This window comes from Schistosoma mansoni, chromosome 7 (genome assembly GCF_000237925.1).
Source record: "Schistosoma mansoni strain Puerto Rico chromosome 7, complete genome".
NCBI classification, from domain to species: Eukaryota; Metazoa; Platyhelminthes; class Trematoda; order Strigeidida; family Schistosomatidae; genus Schistosoma; species Schistosoma mansoni.
In genome coordinates, this window is record NC_031501.1 from 1,727,266 (window position 1) to 1,746,855 (window position 19,590).

The 19,590-nt window shown below is 35.3% G+C and overlaps 1 protein-coding gene across 1 annotated transcript in view; it reads right to left on the reverse strand.

Annotated features, from left to right (window-relative positions):
- Positions 1-4,320: 4,320 nt before the first annotated feature.
- Smp_127780 (hypothetical protein) overlaps positions 4,321-19,590 on the reverse strand; it is a gene marked incomplete at both ends in the record, with an annotated part of 60,069 nt that continues 44,799 nt past the window's right edge. Inside the window, 10 exons of the mRNA XM_018798592.1 lie at positions 4,321-4,623; positions 5,737-5,934; positions 7,409-7,636; positions 11,018-11,232; positions 13,213-13,426; positions 15,037-15,216; positions 16,092-16,217; positions 17,009-17,151; positions 18,579-18,660; positions 19,242-19,315. Coding sequence (XP_018653519.1) covers positions 4,321-4,623; positions 5,737-5,934; positions 7,409-7,636; positions 11,018-11,232; positions 13,213-13,426; positions 15,037-15,216; positions 16,092-16,217; positions 17,009-17,151; positions 18,579-18,660; positions 19,242-19,315 — 1,763 coding nt within the window. The remainder of the gene's footprint in view (positions 4,624-5,736; positions 5,935-7,408; positions 7,637-11,017; positions 11,233-13,212; positions 13,427-15,036; positions 15,217-16,091; positions 16,218-17,008; positions 17,152-18,578; positions 18,661-19,241; positions 19,316-19,590) is intronic.

A 19,590-nucleotide genomic window follows, 5' to 3' on the forward strand; every position in this document is an offset into this window, starting at 1 on the left:
GAATTCCCCGTCTTTCACTACACAAAACACTTGAAACATGTTTAAACAAATGTTTGTCATACGTTTTGATGTAGTTAAATGACCCATACAAGTTTGTTATCGCAATTATAAATGAATTTTACTGTTATCGACGAACATTCTAATCAACAGCCTATTACATTGAAATTGTAAACAAAATTCATCATTAATCGTCATATTGTATAACCTCACCGATTAAAACAATTAATTCCTAACACTCTGACTCCTCTTTATTTATTTAAACACATGAATATTGGCACAAATAAGGGAAACCGGATACATATGTGCCACACAAATCTCATTTGATTTGTGTGAAAGCTGTGACACTGCCCAGGTGCACCAAACGGAAGCAAGTGATTTTTTAAGGGGGCCACACGTGGAGCCTTCGACCTAAAGATCTGATCCACAAGGCAGTGTAGCATCGTGAGGAGATGCAGTCCAATGGTAGCCGGTGATCAACGATTGATTCATGCTCCATTTGTTCCCTCGAGATACTGGAGTCCATATGCACCATTGGTTTGGAATCAGGGTTTTCCAACTCCCCCAGGTGGACTTTCCGTGTCCACCAACCAGGTTAAGGAGTCGGACATTCGCTTTTCGTCCTCTCAATTTCGTAAACAACACCGGTGGTGAGAGAAGGCAGTGAGTAGGACTTCCCTGGCAAATGCTGTATAAGCGTGGCCGTGTGAGAACTTTTCGAGAGAGAGAGCGGACTCTCCCCACTCTCGGCCGTGCCAGGGCATTTAGGGGCTTGACTCCTCCTTATTCAAATTAAACGTTACTGACTGATTCGTATTATGTGAAGAGTTAAAGCTTGCCAGTGTCTTCTTTATATTGACAAAATACGGAAGTTATCTGAATAATTAAGAAATTTCTTAGCAATTTTTACAACACATTTTAAATGATGAAATCTATTCACTTCTTGGTTGCACTCCAAAGTCGTTTTGATTGGTTCATCCCTTTACTAATCATATTCAAACAAAAAAACCAATTTGTCAATGAAAGGAGTGACTTCCAGATTTTATCGTAGAAAAATGTATCCTGTACATATGATGAGATTGACAAGCAATATGTTTCACATTACACTAAAATAGACATTGAATTCTTTTTGCAACAGAACAGTTGCTCAATAAATTTCACGAGAACTATCTATCATTAAGACTCTCTAAAACCTGAATAATACTGTTGAAACTCGCATCTTAAACACTAATGTACTAAATCCTGATTAATTTCAGCGAACCCTAAAGGTCGTGAGTCCAATCAGTTGTAGGCTCGTGAATAAACATTGTGCAAGGAGAGAAATTCTAATAATAGCCTTTGTTAGAAATAAATGACTAAAGTGTACAAGTGTAAAGGTTAATTCCTCTTCATTTGGTATGCCAGTTCTCTTAGTACTACTATGATAAATAAGAACATAGATGGGGACAATTAAATGTATTTTAATACAAAATTACAGAAACAGTCCATTAAATACTCTACTTAACAAATGTTCATCATTTGTCCTTCATATTCTGTATGATTCTTTCAATTCACAATTCCTTTCTGTTTTCTTCAAGTCGATCTTCACAGATTTCTGCTGCCAGGTTTTCCATTTCCTATTGATGTTATACACTACTTATGTCAGTCATCATAAGTTGCATACACCATAGTATTATGAATTTATTGGAGAATATATACAAATGCCTAAGCAATCTTTGTTAGAACAGTGTGATCTATCGGTTAAGTGCTCTGGCGTGAGACTGGTAGGTTCTGGGTTCAAATCTCACGAGGCGTAATCGTGGATGCTGACTGCCACTGAGGAGTCCCACAATAGAACGAAACGGCCGTGCAGTGCTTCCATGTTATCGATGGTGATCTAGCTTCAATTGACTCATGCTTTCACCTATGAAAATACTTAATCTCCACAACACCCCCTTCTGATTGTTATTAATAATCAATAAAAACTACAAGCACAACAGAGAAGCAACCAATCATATTGAGAAGTGAGTGTTTATGTGAATAGGTAAAAGGTTTAAATATCTGTGTATTTTATGAATGTGAATCAATTGTGATGAAGTTATTGTTTGACTGTCTGTATTTTTACAACCAATAGGAGGAGGATAAACAAAGATCGATGTACAGACATGCATTCAATTAGATTAACACATGCTTTCATGTCAGTAGTTTAAATCACAGCAGCTAGGGCTAATAAAATGATGATATTTAATGAGCTTACTACCATAGAAGTATAAAACTGATTCTCTGGTAAGTCAACAAATGTTTGTATTATTTTAGTAGTTGAGTTCATCAGTCGAACAAAGCTACACCTTCGTTGAAAGAAGTGGACGACCGTTTCATCTTAGTATAAGACTCGTCAGCACTGTGCATCCACAAACTCGAACCCAGGACCTTTGATCTCACGCGCTTAACTTCTAGACTCATGGATTCAACTATTTATCTTCTATTCAGTCATTTTATTTCTTAATAACTAACTGATTGTTGATATTGTCCTTGACCGTTTATAAACTGTAATTAGTTAATTATATATACCTATTACTCTGTATTGTAACATGAATTATCTAGGCATGTACAAATTAAGATTTCTTGATATATAGTACATATTGATCTTATATTCGGCGGATTTGATCAAATGAGTTCTCGATTCGAATGATATTGGGTAAATCAGCTGACTTCACAAGTATTCTGATGGAGTTAGGGTTAGGATTAGCCAATACCTTGTCTGTTTACAAAAGTTAACCAACAATCTATTTTGACGTGATTTCTAGGTTTTAGCAAAAAAAAAAAGAATCCAAAAATGGAAATCTTAACTGTAACTGAGAACTATTGTAGGGACTTAAAGAAATGCTTTTCAGTCCTTGTAAAGGTTCGAAGAGACAGGTAATCTACCCTCATTTGAACAAATTCATAGGTTATTCTTTTGATTTATGGATAGAGTAACTTGTGAAGGATGTTAATAAATGCTAAATTCATTCCTCTTCATGAAATACTCATCTATATAAGTGATTTTATGAATGACGGGATTTGGAATTTTGTCACGGTTATTTTAATCTCAACCCCCTACAACGACGCTATCACCTACTTTTATGTATACTCAGATAATTAACCAAAAGGTCTTGTCCACATACAATTTAATTATTTGTCGATCTTCCTGATTGACTATTGAAACAATGTTAAACCTATATCGATCTATGCAGTACCAAATTCAATACACACGCTTCATACGTCTTTGTACACTTCGCATGCCTAATCCGCTGCTTAAATCATGTCTAAAGTTTATAGTCTACTCATAAAATAGTTTGTTGATCTTTTTTGTCAAGTTTGACTGATTGTATAAAAGGATTTGTTTGAAAATTAAACAAATTCCATCGGGATTTAGATCGGGTAATGTCAGGTAGGCAGATTACAACAATAACCACTGTGAATAATACTGTAAAAAAGAAAATGACGACTTCCTTTAGTAATTTTTTATCTCTCCTACTCTAGCCTCTCTAAAAACAATGGAATCTCAACCATGATGATAAGTGACGAAGCTTAGAAAGAATAGAAACATCCCGACTTCATATCCACAAAGCAGACGGGGTTAGAAAACTAAAGTGAAAAGAACTGAACATCAGTTTTCTAATGGGCGACATGCAATCCACGGTCGTGTTAGACTAGATTCAGATAGGGAACCTCTTAACTCGAGCTTGAAACTAGATTATTTAATAGGTGCAGTCAGTTTGGAGCACCAGGATTAGAGCAGAAGTGATGGCCGGACCCCAAGAAAATCATCAAGAAGACATTTCGTTTGACACTTCCAGTTAAATTTAAGAGGCAAGACTTATCTCTGAGCAAGGAAAGGTGATATGGAGAGCCAATCAGATAGTCAATCGATAGCAATCAGAAGTCACTTAAAGGTCAAGTGCATTTCATTGAATAAGAAATGGACCAATTTCTAAAACATTAGAGTGGTATACATATGAATAAGTATTCGCGCATTTCATTCAGTAACCCAATACACTCTTTCACTCACTCTTGTGTTCTCGCTCAGTTTGGGGGTTGGTGCGTAACACACTATGTATCAGTATCAGTTATTCGAACACCATCAGTCACAACACGTTGTCTAGTTACATTAGCAATGATATTAATAACCATAATAATTATTATTGCCACAAACACTAGGAATAATCAATTTAACAGGGTGAATAACATAAATGCACAAATATAAATTTACTGTCTATTCAACAATCATTACAAACAAACAAGCGAGACAGAAAGAGATTTCATGTTTGTTTGATGATGAACAGGTTTTATGTATACCATTCATTCGGATTGAGTAGTGGTGACTGTAACCGTAGTCGGAGGAGCAGGAAGACTAGTATCCATTGATGAATTAACTGGCTCCTCTTTGTCTTTATTTTCCTCTTTTATGCTACAAGATTGCGAAGTTGGTTTAGTTGTTGTTGTTATTGTCGTCGTCGTCGTCGTCGTCGGGGGTGGTGGTGATGATGGCACTTTAACAATATTATTATTATTATTACAACTTCTGGCTTTGGCTGCTTTCATTGCATACGCCCGTTTCGCTACAATTGTCTCACTCGTTAATGTGAACAACTTCAATATATTCTATTTATTGATCATAACGTACAAAAAGAGTTAAAGATAAGGAAAAAAAGAAAGAAACGAATAAATAAGTCAAGCAGTAATTTATGAGTTAGAAAATAACACGAATAAAATATACAATAATGAACTGACAATATAATGGTAATGTTACCGTCGTAATTGGTAATATTCAGTATCTGCTCAGTATAATTTTAACATTATCAGTCAGGCTCTTGATCTATTGACCAGAGGTAATAATGGTAAAATATTAACGTTAATGGGTTGCCACTGAATAATATCTAGTGTCATGTTTATCCAGTTATGATTGTGTTGACTTGACTCTACCAATGAATGTAGTAACTAGGTGTTTCAGTGACTTATAACGGTGCAATTACTATATTTTGATGTTGGGTATTTAGAGTTGGTCAGTACGAAAGTTAATTAAAACTGTTACGTGCTGGTTGACACTTGTCAGGAAGAAGTGACTGTTATCTCGAGACAAATGATGTCTCAAGGTGGATTTGAATACAAGTCATTGCCTAGTCGAAATTTGAAGTGATAACACTCAGTGATTGTGGCTAAAACCGACCTCCTGTCGGAGTGATATATGATAAGTAATGTTTAGTGACGCGAGTGACAGTTCCAGGAACATTACAGATACGAATTATTGGAGAGTCTCACAACTAGCACGAAATCTAGGTAAAGGATTTCCTGTTGACCACATCTACAATTATCTAGCATTATTATTATTACATATTTGGATGGATTATCACCAGTTAATTTATACAACATTCACCAACTCAACAAAAATTGATGTTTATCTGACCTAGTAGTAGTCAACAAGTATTAAGAGTTGGAGTGTGAATCAACACGACAATGCATGAAATCATATTATCTGGTACGTGTTCCAATTCAAAATTTAATGTTTCAGAGACTTAATTTATTGAATTAACCAAGAGGAACATGAAAGACGATTTTCTCTTTGAAGTATTGATGAAGTGAATATTTCAGATAATTGTCTATGAAAGTGATTTTAGCAAAGGGTAACCATCTTGAGGAGGAAATAACCGAAGAGATATATACAGACATATGACAAAATCATACACTAGATATATGATATTACCATAGCTAACTTACAATGCATTCACGGAAAATATTTCTGTAACTACGAATTCTTCGAGCATTCTCAACTGCAGCAAACATACTTGGATCTTTTACAACAATATTTTTTGGAAATATTTTTGGATAATGTTGTTTAAATTGATCAAAAGTTTTTATATCATAAGAACATACACATTGTAGATTAACAGGAGTTCGTTCGACAGTTCGCATATCCTATTTTTAGAAAAAAAAAGGGTAGGAAAAGTATTGGTAGAAGGATAGAAAAGGTTTGTAAAAAAATTTTATGAACATGAGAAAAGACCTACTTTGATAAAAATAACAACCTGAAATATATGTGTATATCGGTTTAAATTGCCATACGCGTTATTAGCACAGCGAAATGAAACTGTCAGGGCAAATCACACAGTAATAGAAATATTAACAATACTGTTGATAATCGAAAGGCATCGAAGATACGGTAAGAAGAAATACAAATTAGTAATATAACCTAAAAATAATCTATCTAAAAATCTAGAAACTTAGGATTTAAGAGAAGATAAAGAATGAATATCCCAGAACCATTGTCAACGATTTTGAGCCATGTCACACGGTCTCCAGAAATGGGTTAAACTAGTCATGCAAACTCCAACCGTGTATTCTATACCTACCTACACGGCTCAGTTCAATAGTCAGTGTCTTCATGAAGTGATGACATGTGTTGGTTGGGTCACCTTAGCATTTCTACACAAGTCATTACCGCGACATAAGGTAGGTGGCGAGTGAGGAAACATGCTACATATGCCAACCGTCTCAACAGATAAAGACTGGCTACATAATCAGTCGATTTCCTCTCCTTTTCTAATGTGCTCTGCGCCAATTCTTTAATTAGTAACTCAATGGTCTTAATATATGCAAACAAATCAGTCAGTCGCAATGTAGAACCTGGTACAAAAAGACATCGGTTGCCCTACCCGATTACCCCGGATGAAATTCTCAGGTCAAGTTCCAGAATAGTATAAATAGTAACAGTATCAGTGGTAGTAAGAAATATTAAGCATAAAAGATACAATTACTGAAAATATAAATTAGTGAAGTAAAAACATACAAAAAAACTATCAGGAATTAAAAAGTCCAGAATTCGCAAAAACCTAAGGAATCGATGTACCTGTGTCATTACAAACGATTTTCACATATGTCATTCAAAATCTCTAACCATTGCTTACGACAATCACGTGGATCATAAACAGACAGCCTACACATGTTAACATGGCTCCTCAGTCCAATTGTCAATGACTTCACATCAACTGATGCCACGTTTTCGTTTGAACTATCCTACCTTTATTACAGACTACTGCTGCTCCACAAAACATCGTCCATCGAGGTAGTCAGAGGTTGGACATACGTAACACATGTCGCAAACACCTCCGTTGATGAAGATTTATTACCGCACCAATTAATTTCCCATCCTTACTTAGTAGTCTATTCCTGACTTTGAAACCGTTTACTCAATGGTTCTAAAACACACGAGCAATGCTTTGTAGATACCTATAATCGAATACTAGTAATCTATGAATATACAAGCAATGCTTCAAGAGTATCCATAGTCGAAACTTGCTTTTATCTAACAAATACAAGCATATATCTTTAACAACCAACTGAAAAATAACCATAATCCTTTCTTTAAAAAGGGAAACAATGGTTTACTTACTCTTGAATGTTTATCTCTACAAGCTTTCCAAACATCAAAGATTACATCATTAAATGATAATGTTGTAACAGGTTTTTGAACAATCCATTGTGGATCAACACGTGACTTATATTGTTCTTGATGAGCAACACTATGTAAATGATTTTCTAATTTATCCACACCGGATATATCCAGATTACATAGTGAACAACAATATAGTTTGCTTTCTTTTACCGCTGATTGGTCCAACTTTAATTAAATTGGATCATAAAAATGAAAAAAAATTATACATTTGGTAGTTTTTGTTAATGAGGGGGAAAAAAATTTTTTTTAAAAGCAGAACTTATGGATAGAGATAAAGAGTCATGTGAAATTAAAACTGTAAACAATTTGCGTTCAATAGTATTCATGTAAGATTAATCAAGTTATCCTAACAACAACTAATATTCTACAATAAGGAATACGAATGATCATTATCCTGTGAGTGCGTGATCGTGGATGCGCACTGCCACTGAGGAGTCCCATAATAGGACGAAACGGCCGTCCAGTGCTTCCAGGTTTTCCATGGTGATCTAGCTTCAATTGACTCATGATTTCAACTATGAAAATTATGGAATTGTCTATTTTTTTAAATAGACCAAATGATTCATTGGTGAAGTATTCATGATAAAGGTAAAGTTAGGTAGATTTGCATTGTTTACTCTTAGATAAATTTTAATTAAATAAGGAATAATAATGATACTACTTAATTGACAAAACTGAGTTAGTAGGTGGAATATAAATCTTAAATTAAAGAATTAAGGATTGAAAAGGGAAAGAGTTTGTCCTATTACAAAACCACTCTACTTTATTTGTATGTACTAACCAGTGTTAACGTTATGTAACAACTGCTTTTCCTTTCGATGTTGAATAGCTTCCACCGAAACAATGTAACTCTAAAAGCCGAATTTGTATATAAGTACTTGGTAAATTAGTTAAAATGAAAAAACAATTATCCTTGAATATAGATATAATGGTTCATTTTGAACTATGAGTTAGCCAAAAAAAAACTGGATTTCAAGTATTTTGTCACCGATTAGCTGAAGAATGGCCAGTGGTTGCCACATAATTGGGAAAGTGTGCATGAGTTATGAAATAACTCAGTTAAACAGATTTAATTGAAACGAAGTACATATCTGTTTACACACTTATCGTGAATAAAGTTTACAATATGCCGAGCAGAGTGATCAGTAACGAATTGCAGTGATGAAACAAAGAAGTTTCGGTTAGCATCTTCAAGACTACGGGGCGAAATTAAGGCAAGGAAGTTGAGTGAATAACATATTTTGGCTGATTCTAATGGTAATACAGTAGTACACCACATCAGGCTACACATATACCATGTTTATATGATAGCGGATACTAAATAACAACTGGAAGATGTAAAAAGACAAGAGATGAAGTGATATCACGCAGTAATACATGCTGATTGAAAAGGCTTGCTCGAAAGAGTACCTTCTTCTGTTTGATTGAAACTGAAACTAGAGCAGATCGTGATTCGATGGATTTTCGTAGTACCAGTTACCACTACTACTACTACCACTAACCCTCATCAGCTATAATCCAAATAGCAGTGCAGTGGTAAGAGTGGTAGAAGGTATTGAAGTAAATTCGGCATTATATGGGAGAAACTTACAAAAAGATCACTATCAATATGTTAATAAACGGATAGCTTCTATATCATTACCTATCATCATGAAGTATGTACAACTAAGAACTATGATATAGACAGATAATTGACGTGATCATATGTGTTTTCACAGGCACAGTTATCATTGGGTGATCGTTCACAAATGCCACTTTTCTTCTTGGTCAAATGACAAGTGTGAAGTCAGGTAGCACTGTCAGAAGATTATCTTCGAACTTGTAAAGTATGTACAAATATAATGTTTCGAAATCATATAGACGAATTCTTGTATCGCTCATACTATGAATTCAGTCCCTAACCATTTATTGTTAGCCTTAATAAATTTACTTGAATGATCGTTGGGGTTTTTTGGCAACAAATATTTTATTCATATTCTGAGATCACTTTTAAAGACATTCAAAGTTTTTTCATAGTTGAAATCATGAGTCAATTGAAGCTAGACCACCATGGAAAACTTGGGAGCACTGGACGGCCATTTCGTCCTATTATGGGACTCCTCAGTGGCAGTGCGCATCCACGATCCCGCCTCGCGAGATTTTAAAACTCAGGACCTATCAGTCTCGCGCCGGAGCACTTAACCGATAGACCACTGAGCCGGCATCCAACGGTGTTAATGTCTAACTTCAACCAATCCACGATGTTTGAACAACCGTTTACCAATTGTCTTCAGTGAGTTGATATCTCTACAACAGACTTGGTTGAAATCCACTGGTCACATTCAAAGTTATCGGAGAATTTATTGAAATTATAATCCACTGAAACTATTTAAATGTCTTTGATATTTCGTCGAATAGAACACTTTTCATATATTCGATCAATTAGGTAAATAATTATTCATTATTATTCGTGATATAAACAAATAGCAAACCATTGCTATTTTTAGGCGTTGAAATAAGATCAACGTTGTTTGTCATCGTCTTAAATGATCCACAACAGTGAAAACTAAGCATCTTGAGAGAATTTCACAATACGTTATTAAATATTATGTTGTGTGAAACTCTGTATAAGGTACTCACACTCGTTTTGTAAAATATCAACTCAATGATGCATAGAAACATAATTAGAGAAAGTGATAACTGACAGATAATTTATTCAAAGTAGTTGTTGGAAATAGTTGACAGAAGACTCTGGAACTAGATTTCGTGCAAATCGGCGATCGTCACCAAGGTGTTTCTGTGGATAGAATTCCGTCCTCAAAGTCAGACAGGTTACAACTGAGCTGTTCTGACCTCAAGTGACCTGTACTTACAATTGACCAACCATTGATCCGATTTAGACGACACTTTACTCACAAGCCCAAAATACCACAAATCCAAGGTCAAGGGCCTAATGTTGACTATTTTCAAACACCACCTTACATCTCAACACAGTGCACTTCCAGTCACTGAGGCCAGAGGTCACATAACAACTTGATTGATAGAATTCGATCAGAACTAAGAAGGACTTGACATACGTGACCATGGTCACTACTCAGTGATCAATCAAACGTACTTTAACTAAGTACTTGTCAAAATCTATTAAGCATTTATGCTTGAGGTGTGTGATTTAATATTTTAAATAATGGGGCTTCATTTAAAGATATGAACATCCCGATTCACACCTACTCAAATAGTAAGTATGACTAATCAGTTAGAGTAAACATTTCAGCCCAGTATATATGAGACTCTGTAGCTAGAAATACTGTGCTTCGGGAATGTATTCATATATATATAATCTGCCAGATTATGTTATCCAAATAAAGAAAAAGACGCCAAAGCACTCCTACTATTATCCAAAACATTATGTATACCAATGACTAGGTATTGTATCCACATATTATTAAAGCCGAGAAAAAGCTGACAAACTTCGGCTTTAAAGTTGTACGGTGTAGTTGTATGGCTGTGTTTACGGACTTGTGTACAAATATTACATCATCAGACACATACACACACGGACAAATTTACCTCGTCTATGTATTCTTCACCTGCGGGACCAGGTTCTTCATACAATAAATGTCTTAAATCTAAATATTTACGCATGAATATCTTTTGTTTAGTGAAATCTGGAACATTAGAAGACACTGTATTACTATCATTATTATCACTACTAGTAGTAGTAGTAGTAGTAGTAGTAATGGTAGTTTCCTCCGCTTTCTCACCAAACAAAGTAGTGTGCGCATCTAGGAAAAATTTAATTTCGCAATTAAAAGGAGGGAGAAAGCATGAGGTTATATTCAAACATCAATGAGAGTATATAAGCGATATGATAATATGTATAGACACATATATATTGTCACGTTGTTAATTACATAAATACTGAATAAATTTATGTTGTGTATTCAAGTTCTTTATAGAAAAAGAAAAGAACTAATTGCAATTTGTCGACTTTAGTGTTATGAACATGGGGTCAGCCAACAGTTAGCCACCACCTGAACTAAAGATTGGTGAGTTCGCAGAGAAATTATTGTTATCAGCCGGCAGTAAGGCATTACTTACTACATATTCCGCAAAAGATATACACCCTTCAAGACTTCGATATGTCTGAGTTGGGGGTGAATAGATAAATAGAGAAGAATACTCATACTTTAGACAGTGACCGATCATCTTATGTTAAGACTGGAACAATACGTCACCAAGCAGGTAATGATATGATAAGAATATACTCAATAGTTAGTGAGTTACATCAAAATATAATTCTGTAGTGATACACAGTAAACAGTATCAAGTAATGCATATGGTGTTCTACCGTTTGGTTACTTCATCAAACTGCACTACGTGTAGCGTGGGTCAGGTATTCGTCTCCCAACTCCGGGAATGAGTATGCTGCACAGTAGTCTGCTTGGTATTACTCAAAAGCTATGAAATATGGCCTATAAAAGCAGAGGACATACATAATAACCCGTAAATACGTCTCTGAAGTGTTGACACCATATGATCGAACAACTAAGTGATAAATACTCCGTTTAGGGAAAAGCCATTTGATTAGGCTAAAAACTTTTATCAACTGGGATAGTTATCAAATGCGTTACTCAAGCCTAACCATCCCCTGCCAACACATACAATGTTGGCTAACGTAGCAACAAGTTGAGAGAAAATTATAGTTGACATACCAAGATATAACCATCAATTCATGAAGTCATTAAATGTAGGTCTCGGGACCATCTCAGAATATATGCGGAATTCAGTTCGCGCCCAAGCCCATTCAATAATCGTAATATATACAGTCGCAAACATCAGGTGACATGGGGGAGTATTGGTCAAAGTTGCATTACTTTACCATCTTCCTATAAATCGTAATTTGTATTATTCACAACTTTAAAACTGTATACCTCTTATTGTGGTTTCTATTGAGGCTGGAATTAATCCTCTTTCTTAGCATTACAAATCGGTAATTCTCCCTTTCGATTATGTGAAATGTAGCAAGTTGAACGAATACATATTTGTGTTAGTTTCTTCGCTGGTGACTGGAATAACTGACCATCACGCTACATCCTACTACATAGCAGGATTAAATCGAATGTAAGACTTTCAGGAACGCATAGATATAATGTAATGCGGATGTCAACTTAACTGAAAGTAAATACTCTAATACGTAAGTACTTTCCAATAATTTGATGCAACTCCGAGTATACAGAAGTCTGTGTACTCAACTTCAAGTCCAAATCTTATGTGTCAGGACTGAATGTACTACCAACTGGTTGTCGAAACAAAAGTCTATGGAGTAAAGAATATTAGAATTAAGACCTATTTGGTCGAAAAACGAAAACCCCAAATACTAAGACACCAAATTATCATAGATGTCACAGCATTTGTAACGATTAATTTTGTCAAGATATCATGAAAGCTGTGCAAATCTCCACATTTATCATACGTAATATAATATGAGTTACAAATAAACTCAGTCACAAGATACTATGCGGTTGCCCAAAGAAAAGTGCAGTGAGGTTTGCATCTGGAATATGGTGGATGAAAAGAGAACCCCGGAACCACTAACTAAAGTACCGTTCCAAGTATTTATCATAAGCATTCTCTAGCTTCCAGCAAAGTCTTTACTCCTAAGAGTACAGGTTGATGAACACAGAAAAATAAAAACTTCTCGATAACCTGAAAAATAAACATGCCACACAAACACACACGCACGCGTTAACACGTAAACATACCTGAATTCATATAAAGACAAAATGATTCCAATGGATCATCAGATGGCAATTTTATAGTTTTATCTTCTGTATTATTTTTTATTGCCTTATATACTTCATAGATTCGAGTATTCACTTTATGTCGTCTGAATTTTAAATGTTCCATATAACGTGTTTTATTGATGAATGTTTCTTTACATATACCACAATAAATTTTAGGAGTTTTCCCTTCATACTAATCAAAAAGAAAAGAGAGAATATAATGTTAATGTTATTATAAGTCTATAAACAACTTTCGATGGACTTTTTTTCTTAAATGTATTAAAACCCACAAAAAGGTCGTGTGTGACCGACCTCAAGCAGTTGTCCCTTGAGCACTACGGTCACGCTCTCAGGTCATTAAGACCACTTCTAATCAAATTTCCTTTTCAGGTACCTCTAGAAGAACCGTTCGATAGTGTGAGCAACTAGAAAGTGATAACTGCCCTCATACCTCTAACAGCACTCAAGATCACTGTATTCATAATCAATCTCCAATTAAAACAAAAAATAATGAATTTAACTCATGAGAGAATAATCTTTTTAGATGTACAAAAGTAGCACATATTTCATGAACATTCCACTGAATAAAATAACAAGCATATTTCTTGTGTCTGGTGGCATTACATATGAAGTGAATGAGTTCACTTGTGTTATATATAATATATATATATATATATATATATATATATATCAAACGGAGCTGGTTTATTCTAACATATATTACTTCAGAGTTGATGTTCACTAGGAAACACGAACCTAGTAATTTTCGCTCCAATTACTTAATTACGCCTATTACCCCTTGTGGAGGAACACACAGGTCTCCGACCAGAATTCTCCATAGAACCGAGTTCTGGACAACCCTTTCTACTTATTTCTAATTGCTTTTAATCCTTTTCACGTTTGGTTTCAAATCTCGATGCAATGTGTTATTCGGTCATCATATTTTCCGTTTCTCTTCAGGATTCCAAGTTGGCGCTTGTTTCGTGATGAAGTTTGATGATTCCCGCAATCTATGTCCCATCCGCCCGAGGCGTCTTTTTTTTAATTTCTTCTCAAGCTGGAAGTTGGTTTGCTCTCTTTCATAGTGAGTTGTTGCTGATGGTATTCGATCAACAGACATTAAAAATCCTCAACAGACAATTGTTGATAAATACATGCACATTTTTTGATGATAGAACTGTTTTGATATTTATATTGAGAATTTTGACTTTGATGTTAGCTGACAATTGCTTTAAGTTCTCTATGTTCTATTGTAGGAATTCTGCCTTGCTTTGGCAATCCTGATAAATCTTGTCGATTGAATACTATATTCGCTTCCTAGGTTATTCTGGTAACCCACAGGCTAGAACTACTCAGCGACTTGAACACCAGAGAGAAGATACGAGTATGAGAGAAACATTTTACTGCAAAGTTCGTTTTTGTACAGAAAATCATGAGTATTTATAGATGTTAGCGTCTGTTAAATCAACATCATATTTCAGCCAATCCGTTAACGACATATTATGCTACCGACCAATAGCAGCATGCCACGTTGGAATTCTAGAATGTTCCATCATACTCTGATTGGCTAGGGCTCTTCGGCTCCTTTTTGGGCCTCTGGATGCTCCGCTGAAGTTCTCCGGAAGCCGACTCAACAAATCCATGCCGTTATACATTATCATATCCCGCTTGTTTATCGATGGTGCTGCTCAAGTACGGAAAAGTTTCCACCTGCTCATTCTAACACATACTTTAGGACATATATGTGTATGTAATTTAGTTGAAAAAAAAAATTAATCAAAACTTTGAGATCAATCTACTTACGCAGTCATTCAATAAGGAGGAATCATCGCCTTCATCTTCTTTAATTTTAGCGATTGTTTCTTTAAACAAGTTTAAATTCTTATTATGAGGCTCAGATTGTAAATGTTTAGTCAATTTCAGCCTTGTTGTAAATCGTCTTTCACAAATATCGCAATATTTACGATGTGGACGTACTCTTCGCTGATGGATTAAAGGAAATGAAAGAAAATTATCCCGGAATAATTGAAAGTAAGAGGAAACAGAGAAAGACAACAAATCAAAGAAATTAACACATGTTAACTACTGGATGCTGGCTCAGTATCTTAAAACGCTTGCTGTGAGATCTGAAAGCCATGGGTTCGACCACACGCCGAATGAGGGGTTGTGTATACACACGGAGTGAGGAACCCCAAACAGCTGTCTAGTGATTCCTGCTTTCCAATGGTTGTCCGAGATGAAGGGACTGTAACAGATCGAATTGATTCAGGACATTGTGACAATGATATATCTAATCACAGTACCTGTGATTGCGATTATTCATGAATGGTAGACAAACATATTTAGCTACATGAAGTTTAAGAGATTATTTTATTTTGTAAAATTCACATGGTCACGCGTATACAGCCACTAACAGGGAAGTCCTACGCTCTGACTTCTCGTGAAGGGGTTTTGTTTACAAAATTGAGAGGACAAAAAGCGAACGACCGGAGCTTTACTCGGGTTGGTGGATATGGAGAATCCACCTAGGGGAGTTGGGAAACCTTGATTCCAAACCAATAGTGGACATGGGCTCCTGAAAGAGCAAAGGTCGTGTGAACCTAATGTTGGTCACCGGCTACCATGGGACTGCATTTCCTAACAAATATCATTTGATTTGTGTGGCGCAAATATATTTGGTGCCTCATTGTACCACCGTTTATGTGTTTAAATAAACAAATTTTCACATTTTCCGTAATAAATAATTTGTTCAGGTCATCCGCATTCTGGATAGGATTTCGTAAGGTCACCATTAAGCATTGCTTAAGCTATGTATATATATAATAAAAAGAATGATATAATAAATGTGTCAAACTTACAATAATTATGCCTTCTTTAGCTCTATCAATTCTGTCTTTAGCACATAAAATTCTAGTACTTTTGTCAAAGGGTTTCTTTAAGAAATACAACGGTACTGTTCTTTTCCCATTACTACGATTTTCCAACTATAGGGAGGGATTATATGAAATAAGTGGGGAGAGAGAAAAAAAAGCTACGTTACATTTCTTTTGAAAATTGGTAATTGAGTTTACAGTTAATGGATTTTCATAGTTTTAGATCACGAAATGATCTTGGTTAGATGATTATTGAAAACTTGTAAGTACTGGACGGTCATTTCATCTTAGAATGAGACCTCCATAGGAATGTATATTCACGACTCCAGACACGGGATCTTTGGTCTCTTATGCGAATGCTTAACCTTTAGAACATTGAGGCGGCATCCAACGGTATTACTATCTAGCTTCAATCAATCCATGATATTGTGCAACCTTCATTCATTGCTTGAGGTAAATAACTGTCAAATAACCGACATGGCTGAACACTTATTACTATGACTCCAATAATTGCTTCGATAGACCGTTTCATTCTAATATGAGCCACATTCAGTGCTTCCAGTTTTTCGATGGAGATCCAACTAAGATTACTTTGTGACCTAAAAGGTACAAAAATTCTATAATTTCCACAAATCCCTGTATTTTGTTAATAAATTCACTAAAAGTGTCATCTGTGTTCACACACTGTAATATTATTTTCTTTTCCATAAAAACTATTCGTTTGCAAACACTGTTTTTCCGGACTGGCTGGCTAAGAATTGTTGAAAATTCGTCGCGGTCGTTTAAAGCTCATCACTAAACCATAACTTTTAAGAACTGATATACTTCACTTAAAGAAAAAACTTACATATACAATGATAGAACATCACATACACAAATGACAATTAATATAAGAGGCATACCGATCGGCGTTCACGAACAGGAGGAATAGCTGATGGAGGTGGCGGTGGAGACTGACGATTCTCTGTTGGCATGGATCTACGCCCACTGTGTGAAGTACGCATTGAAGGTGGTGGTGGTGGTAGGGGTCGAGGTCTGTAAGAACCTATAGGTAACACAGAAAATCGTGATATATATATGATACAGATATTTTAATTTGTTGTAAAGTATATTATATATGACACTACCAGGCGGAATTGACACAGTAACTTGAACACAATAAGAAAGATGAGAAGGGTTAAAAAAAGAACACTTTACTATAAGGTTAGTTTATGCATAGGAAAACAAGTGCTTCTGTAATTTTCCGGAACCATATTAAATATAGTCGCAGTATGGGTAAATATTCAGTCGGAAACGAGAAACATGACTCTTTATATTCCAGATATTTCTGAGAGGCTTCTTATTTAACACTGACTACATCCCTATAGACTTTTTTGAGAAATACTTTGGAACTCCATAACATTATTTATACCAGTAGTCAATATACAAGTAGGACTTAGTGGTTATAGCAATTGGTTTGAATCTAGCATCAACAATTTTGATTTGGGCAATCAGGATTAGTATTACTAGTATGAATATCGACAAAAACCAAGTAGCTTAAAACTGAGTATATATCTGATGCGACATGCGTAAATCCATGCACCCGGTTTAAATGGCTAATTGGCACTAACCCTCCACTCAAATCGAAGAAAGTGAGACAGATTTCAATCCTGTGACTTAATGGTTGGAATATAAATGCCTCAAATACTGGGTCACAGGGCTTCATTAAGTTTATGAATATGTCCTCGGTGAATATTTCGCATTAATTCGATTACTATGTGATTTATTGTTATGAAACTTCGTCTGTTACATAATTACTGGGAATGACAAGTTAAATAATCAATAAGCTGTGTTAGTTTACGATCAGTTGACAATTACATCTTACTTTCACTAGCCACACATCAGAAATGATCTACTGTAGATGATTGAAAATTAACAAACAAGATACGCTGGAGAGAGAGAGAGACTGATGATAGGGATATACATGTATCCAAAAGTTGGTAAATGCAAATCAATGAGGGATGGGTATATCCACATTTCTAACCAAGAATTTCTAATATTGAAAGTGCATTAAGTTATGGCACATTACTTTTTTTAAATGCAACTCGTTTATTGTTGTGACTAGTGAAAACCTTCGACGGAGGAAATGGAAAATTATAGTTTAAGTCCTAATATTCTTACGGCAACTTCATTTCCGGACTCCATGACTACGAAGCACATTACTTACTGATCACAAGCGATGTAAGATGCTTTTTCTCGATATTTCATTACTCTTTTGGTGATTTACGTTTATGTCACTATCCAAATCAGCCAAAAAGGGAAAGCCCATAAAAAAAGCATCCAGTAACAGGGCATCCGTAATTTCGCTTTAAAAGTCGCACAAAAATTCAGCAATCTCCATCTCTATTCTAACTGATCGATTCCATTTGTTTTCAGGCTATCATTTAAGTTTAGTTCTAATATATAAAACTAAATGTTTACAGGATAACTCACCATGCACATCAGGAGGTATCCTACCATCGTCTTGTCCACCACGTCTCGGAGAAACTAATGCCTTCAAATCATAAGTTGGAAACTGCAAATAATGGTAGTGATAATAATAATACTCACATTATTCAATAACAATCACAATATAAAATTCTCATCGCAAAATATTTAATATTGCGACAAAAGCCATGATTTATAGACATTTCACTAGTGAATATTTAGAAATCTATTAAACAGTGAATCGAAGACAATCTGGATGGGGTGGTCTATATGGTTATCGTGATCAATGGCTAGAGTTCGAGTAACATAGGGTTCAGAATAGCTCAAGTGCACTCACACTTTATCTCTCCTTAAATAATGAGTTCTGAAATCACGAACTAAGAAAACTTAATTGCCTTTAGCCATGATTGACGGTATCCTAAATTCAACTAGAAATACAGCAGATAATAATGAATAAAAGGGTAATAACTTTCATCTACTAATACGATCAGCCTTCAGATGAATTTTTAGGTATGAGGCCAGTGATAAGTACCCGCAGATGATTGGACCGAGATAGATATTGTGTGGTGAAAACCTGTCAGCCAGTGGTTCAAAGCCAGATGGTTTGCGCCGTTAACACATTACTTAAGGAAAAACAAAATATGAAAACTAAAAAACTAGTGTAATTACTTGAAATTTAGGCCTCTCATCACGATTATCGTAATTCATAGGAACGTCACGTATTGACCGCGGATGATTGACCCCTGTAGAAATAAGAGCAGGAATTTTCAAGTGTTATATCCTGAAGAGAATTATGAATGGTAACTTTTGAGAAGTATTTATGGACCAATATGATACGTATATTTTCTACTGTATAATTGTTAAGTAACTCAACTATTCATAATCATGTTCCTTTTATTATGAGCTTTATTTTGACTTATAGACTACTACTGTATGATTTACCATTCCTGAGTTATGCCCAGTCTATTAACTACGGCCTCCCACATTCACAGCCACATTTGGCTTGATCTTGTACAAA